Genomic DNA, 16,011 nt, shown 5'->3' on the forward strand with positions numbered 1-16,011 from the left:
AAAACTTCATTCGGATACGAATTCAATGATACAGTTTTTGTTCCCGCCGTGATCTATCTGGTTGGTTAAATTTATTGTCAAATTTGAATCTCAAAAAGACGCAGCAGGCAACAAGGGAGGCATGGGGAGAACCGGCAGTGCTGTGACGGGCGTTCCAAAGCCCCCCTGCTCTGCTCCCAACCTCCAACTACACGCTGCCAAACCAAAGCCCCAGCCGCAAACACGAGAAGGTCCTCCCAAAAAACAAACGGGAAAAAATACCACCGGAGGCAAGAAAAATCGACCGCCCTTCTCCCCTCCTCCTCCTCCATCTGACCGCGAAGCTCCGTCCATCCGCATCGCGTCATAAATCCTCCCCCTCCCTCCCTCCGCCCTCCTCCCTACCCAGGCCAGCCAGCACCTACCGCCGTTCCCCCAATCGCCGTGCGCGTGCGCGTGCGCGAGCCCCAACCCGAATCCACTCGCCCCCTCACCGCCACCGTCGCGCCTCATTTCTTTATCAATCACCAGCCCCCCTCCCCAGTTCTTCCAAACAAACAATCCGCGTTTAGATCCGTCCGCCCGCTCGGGGGCCAGTGGGGGGAGACAGGAGGATTTAGGTGAGCAAGCATATTGATTTTGACCGGTCCCAGCTCGACCCGCCCGCGCGTCTCTCCTTAAATCTCCTCTCCTGCGGTGGAGGGAGGAGGGGCCGTGGCCGGACCAAGAACGGCTTCTTGATTCCTGCTATCCCAAGGTGAGGTATTCATGGCCTTGTTCTTGCCGTGCCAAGGTTGAATAGTCGTTGCGCCATCCCATGCGGGTTCTTGAGCTCATTTAAGAGCTTCTCGGCTTGTTTGTGTGTTTCTTGGGTGTTCGTGCTGCCGAGGTCGTTGGGATGTTGGTCCCGGCTCAGCTGGGGTTTGAGGTTTCTTGCCTGGATTTGGGCGAGAAATCCCTACACTTAGGACATGATTATTTTCGGACCACTTCTTCCCCGAAGCTCGAATCTTTCATTTGATTAGCATAGGTTGTTGCGCTGGTAGGTGATTAGAGTTCTCGCATGTTCTCTTGAGGCCATTTCAAGTCAACTAGCAGTAGTTTACCCCTGTTTCTTCCGGTTTAGCAAATGGATGTAGAGGTGGCCTGCTGGGTGTTTTGTGCAAATGTTGGGACTCTTAGTTGTTCCCTAAGCTGTCTCGGCATTGATTAGTGCTGTGTTGGGGGAGTAGTGGCAGTGGTAACGTACCACACGCTCCGCTGTTGTTGATGATCCTCGGGACTTGGTTTTTGTTTCAGAAAATTAACCTGGACAGTTACTTGGTGGTACACATGGCTTGATTGGAAGTAGCAATTAGGAAACTTCGGTGTTGGAGGTGGTAGCTCAGATCTAAACTGCATAGCTTGTTTCATGTGACTACTGTCCCCAAATTGTCTCCATGACCACCAACATGCTATAATACAGTTCTTTGCTTGTGACAGGATAGATAGGATTTTGTCCATATGTATTTTTGCTTATAGCTAAGCAAGTTTATTGTCCAATTATTTTAGTATTTCATTATGTTGTTTCTATCACACCTGGGTGTTCAATGTCGAGGTTGATGCTTATCTGTTGTTGACCTTTTCATGTAGGAAGGTTTCAGGGGTTGAGATAACAGGTTGCTCTGTTGCCTCGATAGACTAATTAATAATGCTGAGGCAGAGCTCTAGTAGGAACCACAGATCGAAAGGTCTGAAGCTAAAGAAAGCTCTTCAGATAAGTCTTTTGGTTCTTGTATCTGTTTGGTTGCTCTACCAAGTAAAGCATTCGTACGAGAAGAAGGCAGCATATAATGAAAATGATGCCAATCGGGAAGCCGGTGATGAGCATAAAGATGATCAGAGCCAGACGGGCGTCATCAAATTGGGCAGAAAAGACCTGCCAGTAAAGGAGGCTGATTCGTCAACACTGGATGAACGGATCGAGGACGAAGAGAATGAGGAGATGGATCCAGAAATGAAGCGTGATGAGCATGATGATGACCCCATTGATGAACCAGACCTGGACAAGGATGATGATCTTCCTGAGCCTGGGGAGCACTCGGCTAACAAGGATGAAGGATCAGATGGCAGGGCTGTGTTTGAGGACGAAGAGCGGAAGGAGCGCTCTCAGGAGGATCAGGAGAAGAGTTTCCATGGTGACGATGTATCTAGCGCTGTAACACATGATCCTCCGTCATCGCAGCAAGATGAGCTGACCCATCATGCCCAAGAGAAAATCTTATTCGTGGATGATGCTTCAACTGCGGTTCCTCATGAAAACCAGGAACCTGAACACAAGGAGGAGGAAGATCGCAAGGCTAGTGAAAAGGGTTCTAGAGGTGAGAATGTGGACGATGTATCTAGCGCTGTAACACATGATCCTCCGTCATCGCAGCAAGATGAGCTGACCCATCATGCCCAAGAGAAAATCTTATTCGTGGATGATGCTTCAACTGCGGTTCCTCATGAAAACCAGGAACCTGAACACAAGGAGGAGGAAGATCGCAAGGCTAGTGAAAAGGGTTCTAGAGGTGAGAATGTGTCAAGTTCTGTGGACCATGATGCCCAAGTCACGAATCCTCTCCCAGACGAACAGCTGAAGAACATGGATAGGATCTTTGAAGGCACCACCAATCTATCAAATGGAATTACTTTCCGAGGTCCTGGAGTGAATGGAACCAATGTTGTTGGGGACCATGAGGCTTCTTCAAAAACTAATGCATCGTCCGACCCAAACACGAGCACTCCCAGCATGGTCTTGGAAAGCAAGCCTGATCTAACTCCAGTAAATATGACAAGCAACCATGCTGAACCAGTGACAAGTAATTCAACCTCTTTGAAAGGTCAGCATGAGCAGCCAGTAAATTCAACAGCAGCATTGGACAACCAAACAAAACCATTCACTGACCTGACTTCCGCCGAGCTGAATTCTCCACCAAATGGGACCACGGTGGCTTCGGGCTCAGCCGATGCCCAAAAGGCCACAACCAGAGACGGAGACAGCAGTGGTAACAACACCGACACATTCTCCTCTCTGGTGAACAATAAAGAAGAAGCCGGCGACACCCAGAAGGAAGACGCAGACGTCTCGACGAAAATCATGAACAAAGCGATCGGCGAAGGTGAAGTTCTCCTGGAATGAAGATCTCCTGCCTCTCTTGTTAGCCGCTTCCGGCACGACCTGTAAGTTTGTAGGACTTCCATCCAGGATGAGCGCCGCGAGTGCCCCGCTTTTCGTGTAAGTTTGGTACGTAGGGACCTGCTTTGTGTTTGCCTAGAGTACATCACGGCATGTATGGGGGCATGTGACGAGCAAGAAGCTTGTGTTGGAAGAGACATTATACCCCCCATTCGGTAGCTTTGAAGCTTTGCTGCTGGAATGCCAACTGCCCAACTATTAGTGACAATGCCTGCCTTGTCTATACTTGTGTTGCTTGCATGACTAGCATTAGCATGTTGGTTCCTGATCTTTTGTTTGTGCAGATTGTGTGTCGAATTGAACAAAAGGCTTTGCAAGTACGCTTTCAAGACAAAACATTCCGTTATGTGGTGCAGCCTGGTATGTATAGCTGTTGCTAATAAAACTCACCTGTATGAAATCATAACCGTCTGCTGCACAAAAGTGTTCTAAGACTTTATTTGAATTCCTGGCACCCTAGAAAATGTTATATGCATTCCCCGCAAAAATATAACACCATCCTGACTACATCCTCCGTTCACAAATATAATGTGTTTTGCTTATTTTAGTATGGACTACGTACTGACTGAAATAAGGGCAACTCCAACATGGCGCAAATGGTCCATGCATGTCCGGATGAAAACTTGGCCTGACGCGCATCTCGACACAAAACATTTTTATATACATACGATTCGCAAAAAAGGTTAGAACACATATTCGTGACGTGTATGTGGATGTGGGCAACCTGGCAATGTCATCATCGAATCCAACACAATTTATGGTGTGCGGTGCCGTCCAATTCCATTGATTGTGTTCATGGTGTTAACATATCATTGCATCTTCTTCAGGCTCGACCCAGCGAAATCCTCTTCCGATCTCGCCACCACATGCGACGTTGACACCTACCCTATACTAGCATGTGTACTGTACAAAGTTTACGATGTGCCGGCGCCGTCCAGGTTCACAGACAGCGTTCATGGTTCGGTCTTATCTTCACTCTGGGCCACTCCTAGCATGTACTAGTACGGGCACAGCCGACCTGTACCACGTGCGGCCACTTTCATACTCTATATTGGCAGAGCAGGCAGCTGGAATTGCATCGAAAATTGCTCCATAATTAAGCCACTGGAATTGCAGGCAGCTGAATATGATGAACAGCAAGCTATACTGACAGTGCAGCAAGCAGCCAATTTGGCTGGCAGGCTGATATATTTACAGCACCCAATACAAATCCACGTTTGCACGGTAAGCTAGCTAGCAAATGGAGCTAGCTAACCATCACGCGAATGAATCGACGTAACCCGTGCGACGAATTCTTCCCGGCAGGCCAGCCAGGACCGAGCTAACCCGCCCATGACAAAAAACATCCGGCACACACACGACACGACACAGACGCCACAAGACCAATTGCGGGCTAGCCAGCCAGGAGCTAACGCGCGCATGAATGATGCTACCACTACTACTACTGCTACGGTTCCTTCGCCGGGCGTGTGCTTGCAGGTTAGCGAGGAGCTAACAAGGCGAGGGGCAGACGCCGCGGCTTCTTTATTTTTGTATCCTTGAACTGAACTTGAACGGAGTGGGGAGAGGCGAGGTCAATTAGGTATTGGCCTGGGTTCTCTCCCCCGATGTTGTGGTCGTCTGCTTGGTTGGTTTACCCGCAGAAGCTGAGGAACCCCATGTATTCGTGCTTGTTGATCATCGAGATGCTCTTCTCCGTCCCGACAACACCTGCGCAAGCAACATGTCGTCAGGAAAACTAGCAAGGTTTGACTTTCCAGGCAAAAGTTATTCAAGTTGTTTATAATCACATAAGCTATGCAGGTTTGTTCGCGAAAAAAAAATCAAGTAAGTTACTTCCAAGGAAGACTGTTACTTCAAGAAATAAGTGGTTACATTAGTACCATAGTGAATATTTTGTTTAGATATTTTTCAGTAAAACCTTGTAACGCCAGTTTAACTATTTATTTATTTCTTGGCTGAATTTTGGTTATGCTGGTGAGCAATTGGTTAAATCAAAGGCAAAGTTGTAGTGATCATTACCCATGGTAAGAGCACTGGCGAAGATGACGGAGGAGAGGATGAAGACGATCAGCGACGCTCTCTTGAGCACAAGCACGATCTTCCGGACCAAGCACTGGCCCCAGAATCCAGCCAATATGGAGATGAAGATCAAGTAGAGAGCTGCACGAGGAAGCATAAAACATTGTTATTAAACAAGAATTAATTTGGCTTTTACTGCTTGCCAAATCTCTAAACAGCAACCAGGAGCATGGATTTACTTACCATAAGGGATTGGGAACCTTCCTAGAAAGTAGAATTCGACCACGGACAGAGACGAGGAGAACATCATCACAAACGTTGCTGTGGCACTTGCAACCTGGCAGGCACAAACAAAGAGAACAAGTTACAGTATTTTTCTTTGCTATGTTGTTGACTATTTCCTGTTGCACATCAAAGCAACAATAATTAATTAACAAATGAAATTTTGCATCAAAACATGGAACAACCCATCCAACTCAGTGGTGTCGCAAACAGTATTAAGACTATCTAAAGATGACGAAAAAATATCAGACAATTCTATATCCAACTTGGTTATCAAGTTCCAGCCCAAATAATCAGTATGTCACATTCAGCAATGAATATGAATAGATCTAGATCTAGGGGAAATTGCGTGAATAAGGTAGCTGGCCCACACACCTTCCATCCATCAAAGCATCGCATGTAGGACACTAAACAACAAATAGCACATGGGGTTCAGCACGACCCCATGGTCACTACAGCCAAGCTGAACATCTAATGCCATCGGTTTCTTTTTGGGTGATTACAGGACCGTGTCCTCATGCAAATCATAGGGGAGAACAAGGCTAATAAGCTCCATTCACTATGCGGTTGCTGAGAACATGCTGTTTGGTGAACGCTTTGCATGAAACCAAGTTTGAAGGATAAAAACAGACAGGCTCTTGATGACAAAAAATACAAGGACAATCATGGAATGGACCATGTCAAAACAAGCAAAGGACTGCAATCTACTGTATTGAAGAACTCCTGCCTACTTGCTAGAGTTAACCACTTAGGTCAGACCTAACTTAGATCTACAGTACACCTAATACATATATTTTCTGAATTCAATATCTTAGAGATGAGTGACAATCATATAAATAGGTACAGACGGGAGACGACTACCACTAGTTAACTGGAGGATAGTACCGCTCTTCTGAATCAAAGAGGTATACGGGAAGAATTATATGGAAATATTTTAGAAATTGAAGAACTGCTGAGATGATGCAGCCTTGCTTTTTTACAAGTCCAAAACTGATGTTTTATATCACAAACATATAATTTTATGTAGCCTGCTGAAATAATACTGTAATAATTTGTTTTGTCATGCTTTAAGCCTATATTACTGAGATCAAATTAGAAAAAATAAAAATTGCATTTTGATGCTAATACAGACATGGGATCTAATCTCTTTGGTAGGAATACACGAAAAGATATATTCTTATCTTTCTTCCCCAGTCTTGTTCACTGATACCAAAATGGCAAAATGCATTTAGCTCTTTCCTGAATGTCTTGCAGCACTATACACAATAAATTCACCTACAGTGCCTATCTGGTGTTCCAAAGTATCATGCAGTACTGGTAGAGATAAAACATATGGTTATGACACTTGTACTATGCCTCTTTGGGAGGCTAACTACGCTCTCTCAAGTTTCACATTTGCGTCAGTGCATGACAAGCAAATAAGATCCAACACAAACACATGAATGCAAGGCCATATTTGAAAGTGAACCGCAAGAAAAGAAACATTAACACACGAAATGATTCAAATACCTGAGGGATGCACCCTAACTCAAGAAGTAGTGGGCCGAGGATGAAACCGCCTCCAGAGCCGAGAAGACCACCAACTGTACCGCCCAGGAGGCCGCAGAAGGCGCAGAAGATGAGCTGTGTTGGTGACCACTCGATATTGGCCTCACAGACACACTCCAGGTTACCATTCATGCGTCTAGCACGGCTCTCCCTGCACAGCTGAACCGCTTTCCACACGAATACACTTACTGCAGCTGGGATCTGTATCAATCGACACACGTGGTTAGACTGTATCAGGTAGAAAAAGGTTGCATTGCAACACCCAATTTGTGCAGTGTACAACCGACGGAATAGTTAAGGTTTGGTGGAAGTTAAGAGGTCCTTAAAAACAGCTGATGGATGGTCTAAACATGCAAGTCCACCAAACTTTTCATGAGTTTTGAAAAGACATATGCATGTCCATTGCAATGATATGCTCTCAAACGTAAACAGAACGTTGAGCATAATGTACAACTTAAGTGAAAAGGCAAGATTGGATCTAATTGTTCAACTATAAAGTAGTGGCAGGCTGCATCGTGATTCTCACCTGGAAAATATTGATCACCCAGTAGAAAGTGCTGCATGTTTTGGAGTTATTCTGCATAGGAGTGAAAAATTACAGAAATTAGCAACAACTTTTAGCCAACATATGTCTGAAAAGGTTAAGGCACAAATGGCAACAGAAGAGCAGGAGCCTCGCTGTGCCACGAGGTAGTAATATAAACTGAAGAAGTTAGTAGTAAAAGCTGACAAATAGAACCACATGTACATGTGCTGAAGAGCTATAATTGACCGTGGACACTTCATACACAGCACATGTAAGATGTGCTTTGCTACTGTACTTATGGCTTATGTGAGAAAGGGGGTGACAAACAACCATGTCACTGTCAAATCCAATCAGTTTATGTTCCTAAAGGTTATCAACTAGACAACATTAAAAGTATGGAACTACTGCCATGATGCATATGAAAGAGACCTTCAGTATCTGCAGCACCAAGAAAGATGACCAAACAGCCAGTAGCACTAGGATATGCTTCCACCTCAAGTTGAACATCAAAGTCTCCTGGAATAAAAAAAACATGGACTCAATTATTAGGGCACAAATTGACAAGCTGTACTTTTGGGGTTTTGTTGTGCTGTTGCATGTTAAGGGCATCCGCCAAAGTTACTCTAAACCAGAGAATCATAAAAAATACTGTGTTAACTTCGCTAATCATGTCACCCTCGGAAGATAAACTATCCTAATCATATGGTTGCTTCGAAAGGTGTATCTAACAGCAACCAATCGATCTTAGTTATATGTTCAGGTCAGAAAAGCCTCAGAGTTCAAAGTGGCAAGTATTTGTGGCTTACCAGGCCAGACTTCTGCGTGGGCTTAGACTGGGGCAGGAGAGGCTCTGCATAACTCGGGTCAAGAACCACTGCAGATATTGAGTAAAAAAATTACAGCATGTTAAAAATGAGAAAAATGGATACTGACTGGAAACTTCGATGCAAGTAAAAAGTTAGTAGTACCATCGTTGGTAGCACTGGCACCAGAAGACTTGGACTGGGTTTCTCGCTCCCGTGTCTCCATCTGCAATCATTCACACAAGGATGTTCACAACACAATCCTATTAATGTTAAGGCAGGTAACAGGGGCAGGGCCAATGTGACAAGAACTAACCAGGATCCTTGTCTCCTCCCTCCACATGAGGATGCCTTTGTAGAAGGACCGCGAGGAGGTTCCTGCAAGGAGTTGATCACGCGCCAAAAAAAACGTCCACTTTAGTGATCTGACTGACAAGGCACACAAAGGAGCTAGGCCGCCAGCACGAAAGTCAGGGCATGGCTTTATTATTAACGGCACGTTGTGGCAGCACGATCGATCGAGCGAGGACACCAACCTACGAAGAGGATGATGATGAGGACGGTGATGAGCCAGTAGGGGAAGACGACGCTGAGCTCGACGCCGATGGTGATCCCGAGCATGAGCATGGGCTGGAAGAGCAGCGCGAGCTTGTAGTCGAGCACCGGCGCCTCCTTGGTCGGGTGCGACACCTGCAGGTTGTACCAGACCGACGACGCCGACGCCCCCATGATCATGCCTGCGCGCAAGCAAGACAAAAATTCCACGCGTGTGAGCAGAATCGACCCGTCGGACGGTCGAGACGGGTGGTAGAGCGGGCGGCTTACATTTGGAGAGCGCGGCGGCGGACTTGGTGTCGAAGCCGAGGACGAGGTTGAGGAGGGGCACGAAGATGCCGCCGCCGCCGACGCCGCCGACGGTGCCGAACGCGGAGCCGAGGAAGCCGACGACGGTGGCCACCACGAGCCGCCAGTTGAACTCGAGGTCCTGAAGCGAGACGGGGGGGTCAGCCGACAAACACCACACGAGCGTGCGAGGGGTTAGGCTCGAAGGGGGCGGGGCGGGGCGGGGTAGCTTACGGGCCAGACGCGAGCGGAGCGGGAGGAGAGGCGGGGCGCGCCATTGGGCGCGGCGGTGGAGGCGACGACGACGAAGCAGGCGAGGGCGGCGGCGCAGGCGGCTCCGCCGGCGAAGTATGCGAGGAAGGCCCGCGTGCTCGTCCTGTTCAGCCTGCCGTAGATGCCCGCCGGCGTGGACGCCATGCAGGCAGGCAGAGAGAGGGAGGGAGCGGCGACGGCTAGACTGGCGCGGCGAAGCAGATCGGTGCGCGACTGCGGGTAGCAGCACGGCGGGCGGGGGGAGGGAGGGGGGGAAGGAAATGGCGTGCGCCCGGCTCCGCCTGGCGATCTTATAGGCGGCGGGGGGGAGGGGGTGGGGTGGGGTGGATGTGGGGAGGGTGGAGGGAATTGAAGGAGGAGGCGGAATTGGCGTCGCCTTCTCGAATATTTTTGGACTGTTTTGGCTGGCACGCTGACTGAGCGCCGTGAATGGCAGGCGGTAAATAAAACGTTTCCTTCCTTCCCGGATAGCGGGGGATATGCCTACCTCGCGTTGCGTTGCGAACACGGGCTGCGAAACGGCTCCACGTTCCAAAAGAGAAATATCTTCTCCACGGTAACTAAAAATAGGTAGGCTACCTTAACAAAACGCTGTGCCTTGTGAAAATATTTCTCCACGTTTTCTTTTAGGTTCGGGTTTCTTTGTTAGGGCATCTACAACAGATTAGACGGCTGTTGTCTATAATATCCCTCCACGTCATTTGCAGACAACTGCTCCCTCCGTTTCTAAATATAAGTCTTTTAAAATATTTCATTAAAAGTCTACATACGAAGCAAAATGAGTGAATCTATACTCTAAAGTATGCCTATATACATCCGTATGTAGTCCACTAATGAAACCTCTTTAAAGACTTAGGAACGGAGGGAGTACTACAATGGATTGTCGTTAGGCTGGTCTAAAATTTCATAACGTGCGTGCATATTGTAAGGGATTTCCTACCCACGATGCGGTCTGTGGTAAACCATGCGGTCGTACAACGGGAAAAGATCCGGCTATATCTAGCGATATACTCCCTCCGTCCACAAATAAATGTACATATAGATTTTTACTTAGTCAATTTTTTTACAATTTAACCAACTTTATAAAAAAAAGATAGTAGCAACATATATAACATGAAAATGATATATTTGAAAACTTCATATAAAGATAAATCTATTCATACTAATTTGATGTCATAAATGCTAGCATCTTTTTTAATAAAGTTAGTCAAAATTTAACTAGTTTGACTGACAGAAAATGAAAATGTACACTTATTACCGGACGGAGGGAGTATGCGGCAACCGGCCGTCGCTAGAACTCTCTCTCCCATGTCAGCTATTTTGCTGACTGTACCCTGTTGTACATGCCCTTATTATTCCGGGCATGTCGTCTTGGTATATTCCTACAACGCTTGTTCACACTCTTTTTAGATCGAAAAAAGTTGATGCCCGCAGTATATTCTCTTTAAATTCCCACAAAAAAGTACAATCTTTTTAATTGCAACACTTTCTTTCTTTTGCGGGGATACGTTACTTTCTTTCGGCGACGCCCTTACGGAAGCTAGCAGCTCCAAAAATGGTCTTTGTCGGAGTTATACATCACACGATACACGCCTCCACGACACCATTCTGTTTCGTACTTTTATGAGATATAGTTGGTATATGTTGAAGGTGTGTCTGATGCCAATCATCATAAACTATGGAATTAGTAAAAAGGATATGTTAGTGTTACAATGTTTCTGTAAAACAACTGAGCATGAGAGAGCAAATAATCTCGTATACATAACAGGATAGGCTAACAGTCACCGGAAAAGATAGGAAACAAATTGAAAATATGGATCTGTGTTTCCAGTTATAAATATGATGTTTACATATTTGTGTAAGGGCCAAAGCCCTGACGGCGCGGCGGTGGCGGGACCCCTCGGTCGTTGTTCTCGAGCGTGGGGGCGACGCTGCTCAACTGCTCCACGCGGTGATGCTATGGTGCAAGGGGCTCCTCCCTTGGCTTGTGGAGCCACGGTGGCGGCGGTGAGGGCGACGCATCGGGGTGGCAGCTGTTCCAGATCTAGGTGGGGTTGCTCCTCTGGTCGTCGGCTCACGGGCGGCGCGAGCGGAGGCGGCGAGGGCCGGCCGCCGCTGGCGGTCTTTGCTGATGGTGGCGGCTGGTGTGGGGGTGTGCCATGGTGAAGGTATGGCGGCGTCTTCACTCGTCGGTGTTTGCTGGCGATGAGGTTGGGGGCACAAGAAATTGCTTGTATTTGATTGCATGATTGTTTGAGAGAGGCCATCTTCATCGTACACCTCACACAGGCTGATAGACCTTAGGTCATCCACTTTAAAAAAATGTTGTTGTCCTACAAAATTCTGCACTTGGCCCAACAAGTTTACAAGAATAAAATTATGTAGTAGACATCAGAGGTCGCTTTGCCGAACCCCTTTGTGACTTTGAAAGTAGGGACCAGTTAAGTCGTTCAACTTGATACTAACAATGCCATTATATAATATATTTTTACTCCAGTTTCACCAAGTCGCATTGAAACCATGCATCTCATGACATTCAAGCAAAAAGTCCCAATTAATATTGTCATAACCCTTTCAAAGTCAATTTTAGGAACTATACCCACTTTTTCTCTTCACTTGACTATGACGGAGAATCTCATGAAGATATAAGATACCATGCATTATATTTTGATGCTTAATAATAGCATTTTGGTGACGACTATTTAGTTTATTTGCAAACATGGGCACACGATTACCCAACACCTTAGTAACAAGTTTAGGCCCTGTTTGGAACCATAATTGATTATGATAATCTGGATTATAATCTGGTTTATAAAAATAATCTGGATGGACATGTTTGGAGGTCAGATTATATAAACTGTAATCCAGGTTTTACATTAAATAATGATCCGTCTGTCCTCTGGTTTTTTTAAAATAGAGGAGGATGGCGGTGGTAGGAATGTAATCATCTCCAACTTTGCAAGGATAATGAGTCATTATCAATCCATAATCTAATTTTAACTGGTGTAGAGTAGATTATGAGTTTTTAATAATCTGTTCATCTAATTTTTATAATCTACACCATAATCTGTCCCGTTTAAAGATAAAATAGATTATAAAAACTGGATTATATAATCTGATTGGTTCTAAACAGGGCCTTACATGGCCATCTAAGTAAGCAGATGGGGAGGAACGAAGATTTTTTTAGCTCCACCAAGCATAGGAATCAAGGTAATCAACCCATGACCGAGACAGGGTCACATCAAGGGTGCCCGCGTGAAAAAGCATGAAACAAGCACATAATGATAGGTTTGACAAAATCCCAGCAACACTTATCAAATTCTGCCGGAAGATTATCAAGACCAAGTGTCATGTTACTCTCCATAGAAAAGAGTGCATCCCTCATTTCATCCTCCATAAACATGTCCACGAGAAAAGCATTGGCGTCATCAGACAACTTATCCTGGTCACTCGAAGTATCATTAGACAAATGGAAAAGATTACCAGGGGCGGATCCCGATATATCTTCATAATAGGAGGTAGCATGATTTAAAAGATTTTCAGTTCCCTCGATCAGAACCTTGCCGTTAGTGAAGGAGAGAATTATGTCTTTCCTATTTCCTCCCATTAGCAATAGTAGATGGTAATAGTCAGTATTTTAGGCCCTGTTTGGAACCATAATAGATTATGATAATCTGGATTATGAAGATAGATTATATAATCTGGTTTATAAAAATAATCTATGTGGACATGTTTGGAGGCCAGATTATATAAACTGTAATCCAGGTTTTACATTGCATAATGACCTGTCTGCCCCTTGTTTGTTTTTTTGAAAAAAGAGAAGGGTGGCGGTGGTAGGAATGTAATTATCTCCAACTTTATAAGGGTAATGGGTCATTAGCAATTCATAATCTGATTTTAGCTGGTATAGAGTAGATTATGAGTTTTTAATAATCTAGCCATCTAGTTTTTATAATCTACACCATAAGCTGTCCTGTTTGGAGACATAATAGATTATAAAAACTGGATTATATAATCTGGGTGGTTCCAAACAGGGCCTTAATCACCTTTTAGGAGTGAGAGTTTATTAGATTGTTGCAACCAGAAGAGTTCCTCACTGCTAGGATCTCATTTAGTTCAGAACATAAAGAGATTTTTTTACAAAACACATTAGGATCGATAGGGCCCTCTTCTTCCATTTTCCCAATATCTTCTAATTTTTTTATCACGTTTTTCTTTCTTTTTTAGCATGAACAAAGGCATTAGATCCCCAACATTTAAAATATTTCTGGAATCTCTTAGGCTTGATATTGAAAATATTAATGGGATTCTTTGATTGGACAGTTTTCCCGGATGGCTTTAGCAAGAGGAATAAATACTTCATGTTTGATCTAGCTGGGTTCAAAAGGAAACTCTTTTTTAGGAGGCCTAGGTTTATTACCATTAGAAGAAAGCAATAAGGGTTTGTGGTAAAAATATATTTCTAACCTTCTTACAAACATTAACTTAAGAAAATAGATCTTTCCCAACACAATTCATAAGCACTTTACCCAATTTCTCAAGAGTTGGATGGGATTGGTTATTTGTGGAGGTGTACTTGTCTAGGGGTAGGTCTTGAATTGTTAAGAAGTACTATCGATTTCAACGTCCCCCAAGCCTTAAGGATCCAATTAAAATGACTCCACGGATAGAAAAACGTTCGGTGACGGTCGCGGAGAGCGAATAGCCAATGAACTAAGGCGTGCGCCGCGGCTCGCACAAACACGCAGCAACACATGGCTGTCCTAAATTGGTCCTTTTCTTTAAAGCAATTCTAAATTGAACCCTGGTGCCACCTTGTGAAAATCAACTCAGCTGGACCCTAATCATACCTGTCCCCATTTTGAATCGACGTAGCTCCACGGACGATAACTGTTAGAGTAAAATGAGATTGAATGGAAGTGAATGGACCAGCAGCCCTCTTTCTATTGATTCTCAAGTATATATGCATCTGGAAGAGGTGCGAAGAAGAGGTGTCTGTTCGGAGGCATCCCTCCAGAACAGGTGCTTGTTGGCAATAGACACAAAGAGGAGACACGACTGTTCGGGTTGGACATATCCCTTGAATTAATCTACTAATTAATTTCTAACACTCCCCCTTGTACAACACCGCTCCTTGAATGTTTCATCGTTGAAAGCTTCTTGCATATAGATCTTCCATCTTGAGAAATCTTCCAGATAATCTTGAGACTCTCCCCCAAAAACCCTGTGGGAAAAATATGAGGAGAATAGAGTAGATATGTTGCTAAAACTCCTTTAAATCCAGTGGGGAAAAATAAGGAGAAAATGATGCAACAAATGATGATTATTGTCTCTTGATAACTCATATGAGAAAAACCTTTGAAGAAGGAGAAAACTCATTGATAAGTTTAGAGAACAATTAATATGTCTTGAGTACTTCCTTTAAAAACCCTGGTAGGGAAAATAGAAAGTATGACATATGATTTTGAGAAGATATTGCCTCACTAAAAACCATTATGAGAAACTTTGAGAGAAAACTCATAAGGGAAAATAGTGCAATCGTACATGCCATTGAAAACTCCTTTAAAACCCAGTGGAAAAAATACAAGGAGAAAATGATATGGCATATAAAGACACTTGTGTTTATATTATCTCGTTAAAAACCTTTTATGAGAAACCGTTAGGGAAAACTCATCAAGGGAAAAAGAGTAAAATATATGCAATCTGATGATTGTTAATAGGTTATAGTTTGGTAGATTACTCCCCCTGAACTTTGCAAATATGGAGGATGTCTCATACCATTACCATTGACATGAACATGAGATTGTGTATAGTCTGTTGGATTATAATAATATTTTGTTTGCAAATTATTTCCTCAATTTTCTATAATCCATGAGGATAAGTAATTTCCGAGCAATGTGATTTATGATATTGCTCTTCATATAACCTGTAGGTATTGAGTAACACAAGTGGAAGTATCTTGATAAATCAAGTAATGTGATTCTAATGAATCTCAACCACATGATTTTGAGTGTGGTTAACCATTCTACTAAGTTATGCATATTTTGCAATGCCTTTAGATAAAGCAATTATGTTAGAATGATAACTGGAAATAACCACTAAAATTCATTTATATGACTTCCATGTGAAGGCTATTCCAGCAAATTCAGTCATTGATATGGCATCGTTGGGATCAAATAAAGAGCCAATATCATTACATCATATCATGGTCATATCTTCTATTTCCTGATGGAAATATCCAAGATTTACTGTATTCTTCAGATATAAGATGATATTACTTATATCAACCATATACCTTTTGTTGGGGGTTGCACTCTGAATAAAGATAGCAAATATAGTGTCAGGCCTGACGTAGTTTGCAAGTATATGAGTGCTTTGACATTAGTGAAATATAGAACTTCAGGTCCTAGTATCACTTCATTATCACCCCTAGGTATGAATTGATTTGTACCTTATCAAAGGTAGTATGACCATACATGCCTTTTGTTGTTATGATATATCCACACTGAACTTCT

The 16,011-nt window shown here is 44.2% G+C and overlaps 2 protein-coding genes across 5 annotated transcripts; one reads left to right on the plus strand and one right to left on the minus strand.

The window, feature by feature from the left end:
• Nucleotides 1-282: 282 nt before the first annotated feature.
• LOC123447638 (uncharacterized protein DDB_G0283697-like) lies at nucleotides 283-3,422 on the plus strand. Of its 4 annotated transcripts, none has more exons than XM_045124246.1 (3): nucleotides 283-736; nucleotides 1,612-2,339; nucleotides 2,532-3,422. In XM_045124246.1, the coding sequence occupies exons 2-3, from the start codon at nucleotides 1,670-1,672 to the stop codon at nucleotides 3,140-3,142; spliced, it is 1,281 nt and encodes a 426-aa protein (XP_044980181.1). In that variant the 5' UTR covers nucleotides 283-736; nucleotides 1,612-1,669; the 3' UTR covers nucleotides 3,143-3,422. The 4 variants fall into 4 exon arrangements, with proteins under 4 accessions (XP_044980181.1, XP_044980182.1, XP_044980179.1 ...); XM_045124247.1 differs by having other exon boundaries at nucleotides 284-736; nucleotides 1,612-2,183; nucleotides 2,376-3,422; XM_045124244.1 differs by having other exon boundaries at nucleotides 285-736; nucleotides 1,612-3,422.
• A 904-nt stretch (nucleotides 3,423-4,326) lies between these two features.
• LOC123447639 (sulfite exporter TauE/SafE family protein 4) lies at nucleotides 4,327-9,752 on the minus strand. Its single transcript, XM_045124249.1, has 12 exons — nucleotides 9,458-9,752; nucleotides 9,206-9,365; nucleotides 8,917-9,117; nucleotides 8,697-8,758; nucleotides 8,546-8,606; nucleotides 8,384-8,451; nucleotides 8,007-8,093; nucleotides 7,578-7,628; nucleotides 7,013-7,252; nucleotides 5,465-5,558; nucleotides 5,222-5,362; nucleotides 4,327-4,909 (listed from the first exon to the last, which is right to left on the minus strand). The coding sequence occupies exons 1-12, from the start codon at nucleotides 9,638-9,640 to the stop codon at nucleotides 4,833-4,835; spliced, it is 1,425 nt and encodes a 474-aa protein (XP_044980184.1). The 5' UTR covers nucleotides 9,641-9,752; the 3' UTR covers nucleotides 4,327-4,832.
• Nucleotides 9,753-16,011: the final 6,259 nt, after the last annotated feature.

This window comes from Hordeum vulgare, chromosome 4H (assembly GCF_904849725.1).
Source record: "Hordeum vulgare subsp. vulgare chromosome 4H, MorexV3_pseudomolecules_assembly, whole genome shotgun sequence".
Lineage (NCBI taxonomy): Eukaryota > Viridiplantae > Streptophyta > Magnoliopsida > Poales > Poaceae > Hordeum > Hordeum vulgare.

Bases quoted from the DNA above. Each gene is read 5' to 3' on its own strand.
- LOC123447639 (XM_045124249.1), bottom strand. From the start codon at position 9,640: ATGGCGTCCACGCCGGCGGGCATCTACGGCAGGCTGAACAGGACGAGC. The intron at 9,366-9,457 runs GTAAGCTACCCC...GTCTCGCTTCAG, and splicing joins GCTCCGCTCGCGTCTGGCCC to GACCTCGAGTTCAACTGGCG. The intron at 5,363-5,464 runs GTAAGTAAATCC...TTCCTCGTGCAG, and splicing joins AAGGTTCCCAATCCCTTATG to CTCTCTACTTGATCTTCATC.
- LOC123447638 (XM_045124244.1), top strand. From the start codon at position 1,670: ATGCTGAGGCAGAGCTCTAGTAGGAACCACAGATCGAAAGGTCTGAAG.